Source organism: Simochromis diagramma, unplaced genomic scaffold (genome assembly GCF_900408965.1).
Source record: "Simochromis diagramma unplaced genomic scaffold, fSimDia1.1 OVJJ01000595.1, whole genome shotgun sequence".
NCBI lineage: Eukaryota > Metazoa > Chordata > Actinopteri > Cichliformes > Cichlidae > Simochromis > Simochromis diagramma.
The window spans coordinates 150306-153818 of record NW_024387117.1 but is presented as its reverse complement, the minus strand read 5'-3'; the positions used below and the strand labels follow the sequence as shown (position 1 = coordinate 153818).

At 45.7% G+C, this 3513-nt stretch overlaps 1 protein-coding gene across 1 annotated transcript; it reads left to right on the top strand.

The window, feature by feature from the left end:
- Nucleotides 1–1721: 1721 nt before the first annotated feature.
- On the top strand, nt 1722–2479 carry LOC120743272 (homeodomain-interacting protein kinase 2-like). The gene has a single exon (XM_040046859.1). It carries the CDS (start codon nt 1775–1777, stop codon nt 2477–2479), a length of 705 nt encoding a protein of 234 aa, XP_039902793.1. The 5' UTR covers nt 1722–1774.
- Nucleotides 2480–3513: the final 1034 nt, after the last annotated feature.

The following is a 3513-nucleotide window of genomic DNA, read 5'->3' as shown; positions in this document are numbered from 1 at the left end:
GCTGAAAATTTTACACCCTCCTTCTCTCTGCCACAGCGGGCTGGGGATGAGCGCTCACCTGTTACTTTATGCTTAACGGACGTTGACCTGCAGCAACTAAAACCCTTTTGAGAAGTTTGAGAGCAATTTATGAGAGAAACCAAAACAAGTTCAGTTTTGTTTCTCACCAATTCACAGCGCAAACAGACACATTACACCATGTCAGCCAACCCATCCTTCGGCTCAGATGAGCTTGGAATATCTAAAGGGACCATTTTGGGAGATCACCACATGGTGGAGGCTTTCCCTTGAGAAAAGAAGCTTTGTGTTGTTAACGAAAATGTCGCGATTAAAAATAGAACAAAACTGTTGCTAGTAACGTCAACAAAAATCTAACCCCTGAAATTCGGCTCCAGGCAAAACTGGAAATTTTCCATCCTGGAGCAGCTACGACGCTTGGATCAGACAGGTGCAACATTGTCGGAATGGCACGGCTATTTCCCTCGATGGAGAGCGCATTTGCTTGAATTTCAAACTCCTCGACCAAAGCCTGTCCGACTACATTGGGGACCGGAATAAACGAGGTCTCCCAATGAGAGAAAATCAGGCCAAATTTTGCATCAGCTCGCAAATGCTCTATTCCACCTGGGTTCTGTGGGAATAGTGCATGCGACCTCAAACCTGTCACATCATGGTTGTGAACCGCAGTGAGTCTCAAGTCAGAGTCAACTTATAGACTTGGCATCGCATTGTAACACCTCTGCAGTGATTCCTGGTGACTGTGTGGGGACAATTGTTATTGTGCACCTGAGATTATGCTTGGCACTCCATTATGATGAAGCAATTGACATGTGGTCTCTAGGGCTGGTAGCTGTGGAGCTTGCTACAGGGGTGCCTCTCTATCCTGGGGAAGACGATTATGACTGTTTTGAAAATTCATAATTGAAACCCCGGTGGTCAGCTACCAGATCATCTCCTAGAGTCTGGCTTGTACACTGACAGCTATTTTCATCGAGGATAACCACAACGAACAGCGCTGGACATTTAAGACCCCAGAACAATTTCAATATGAGACAGATATCGATCCAAGGAAACTCGATCGATAAAACTTAAGTGTCTCGATGACCTCGAACAACTGCTGAAAGTTAGGCGAGGACCGGAAAAATGGCCAAACATTATTTGTAAGGCTAATCAAAGAAATGTTGGCCTTGGATGCAAATCAGCGCATAACACCCTCGGAGGTTCTGAAGCATCCCTTTTTCCACCCTGGCCTCTCAAGGAGAACCCCCTGCACTGACATGAATAGTACAGGGGGAGAACTCCTTGTGCTCTCTCAGCAGCCTTCAAGCTGGAAAAGTCATGGATCACAAAAATTCAGCTGCAGTTTCCAAAACTCAGTTGAATTTCCTCAAAAAAGAGACATCAACACCTCAGCCAACCCATCTGCCTCTGAAGATGATCTTCAAATAACGGAAGGGACCATTTTAGGAGATCACCACGTGGTAGAGGCCTTCCTTGGAGAAGGAGGCTTTGGTTTAGTAACCAGATGTCGCGATACAAAAAACAACAAAACGGTTGCTATTAAAGTCAACAAGAGCGACCCTGAAATTCTGCTCCAGGACAAAACTGGAAATTTTCATCCTGGAGCAGCTACGACGCTTGGATCCAGACAGGTGCAACATTGTCGAATGGAACGGCTATTTCCTCGATGGAGAGCGCATTTGCTTGAATTTCGAAATTGCTCGACCAAAGCCTGTGGGACTACATTGGGGACCGGAATAACCGAGGTCTCCCAATGAGAGAACTCAGGCCAACTTTGCATCAGCTCGCAAATGCTCTGTTCCACCTGGGTTCTGTGGGAATAGTGCATGCTGACCTCAAACCTGGAAACATCATGGTTGTGAACCGCAGTGAGTCTCCCGTCAAAGTCAAACTCATAGACTTTGGCCTCGCATGTCCTGCTTCTGCAGTGATTCCTGGTGACTGTGTGGGGACAACTGGTTATTGTGCACCTGAGGTTATGCTTGGCATTCCATACGACAAAGCAATCGACATGTGGTCTCTGGGGCTGGTAGCTGTGGAGCTTGCTACAGGGGTGCCTCTCTATCCTGGGGAAGACGATTATGATGTTTTAAAATTCATAATTGAAACCCAGGGTCAGCTACCAGATCATCTCCTAGAGTCTGGCTTGTACACTGACTGCTACTTCATCGAGGATAACTACAACAAACAGCGCTGGACATTTAAGACCCAAGAACAATTTCAATACGAGACACATTATCGATCCAAGGAAACTCGATATATAAAACTTAAGTGTCTCGATGACCTCGAAAAACTGCTGAAAGTTAGGCGAGGACCGGAAAATGGCCAATCATTATTTGTAAGGCTAATCAAAGAAATGTTGGCCTTGGATGCAAATCAGCGCATAACACCCTCGGAGGTTCTGAAGCATCCCTTTTTCGACCCTGGCCTCTCAAGGAGAACCCCTGCACTGACATGAATAGTACAGGGGGACAAAACCTTGTGCTCTCTCAGCAGCAATCATCGTTTGGGTGGCCAGAATTCTAGGGGAGCTAGAAATTCTTCTGGAAAAAAATCCCAAAACAATAACATCAACAAAAACAACCAATGAATGTGGTCTTAAACTTGGGCACAATTTGGCTTGAAATCCATCAACTAATCTCTCAATATTCAAAGCAGAGCAGCAGACAACTTACCATCACATCAGTCCTTCAATCAGACCTACAACAAACGTCTTCCGTCTCTCACCCCAACCGGTCGCAGCAGATGGCCGCCCCGACCTGAGCCTGGTTCTGCCGGAGGTTTCTTCCTGTAAAAAGGGAGTTTTTCCTTCCCACTGTCGCCAAAGTGCTTGCTCATAGGGGGTCATATGATTGTTGGGTTCTCTGTATGTATTATTGTAGGGTCTACCTTACAATAATACATACAGCCTTGAAGTGACTGGTGATGTGATTTGCTGCTGAATGAATTCGGAACTAATTGGAAATCTGGATATTAATTAAATAAACCTGCTTTGAGCATCAATTAATTGTTGTTTGAAATTCTTTATAAATATATAAATATAGTGCCACTCTTCTACTGTTTAAATTGCAACTGTTTAAAACTGACTAATTTATTCATACACTTGAGCATAAACACATGCACAGTAAATGGCCTGTATTTGTACAGCGCTTTACTTAGTCCCCAAGGACCCCAAAGAGCTTTACACTACATTCAGTCATTCACACACTGGTGATGGCAGCTACATTGTAGCCACAGCTGCCCTGGGGCGCACTGACAGAGGCGAGGCTGCCGGACACTGGCGCCACCGGGCCCTCTGACCACCACCAGTAGGCAACGGGTGAAGTGTCTTGCCCCGGGACACAACGACCGAGACTGTCGGAGGCGGGGCTCAATCTGGCAACCTTCCAATTACAGGATGAACTGCGAACTCTTGAGCCACGATTGCCCTATATACACATATACTTTACAGTACTAGTCAGTGCTTACATACTAGTTCTTTTCCCTACTTTT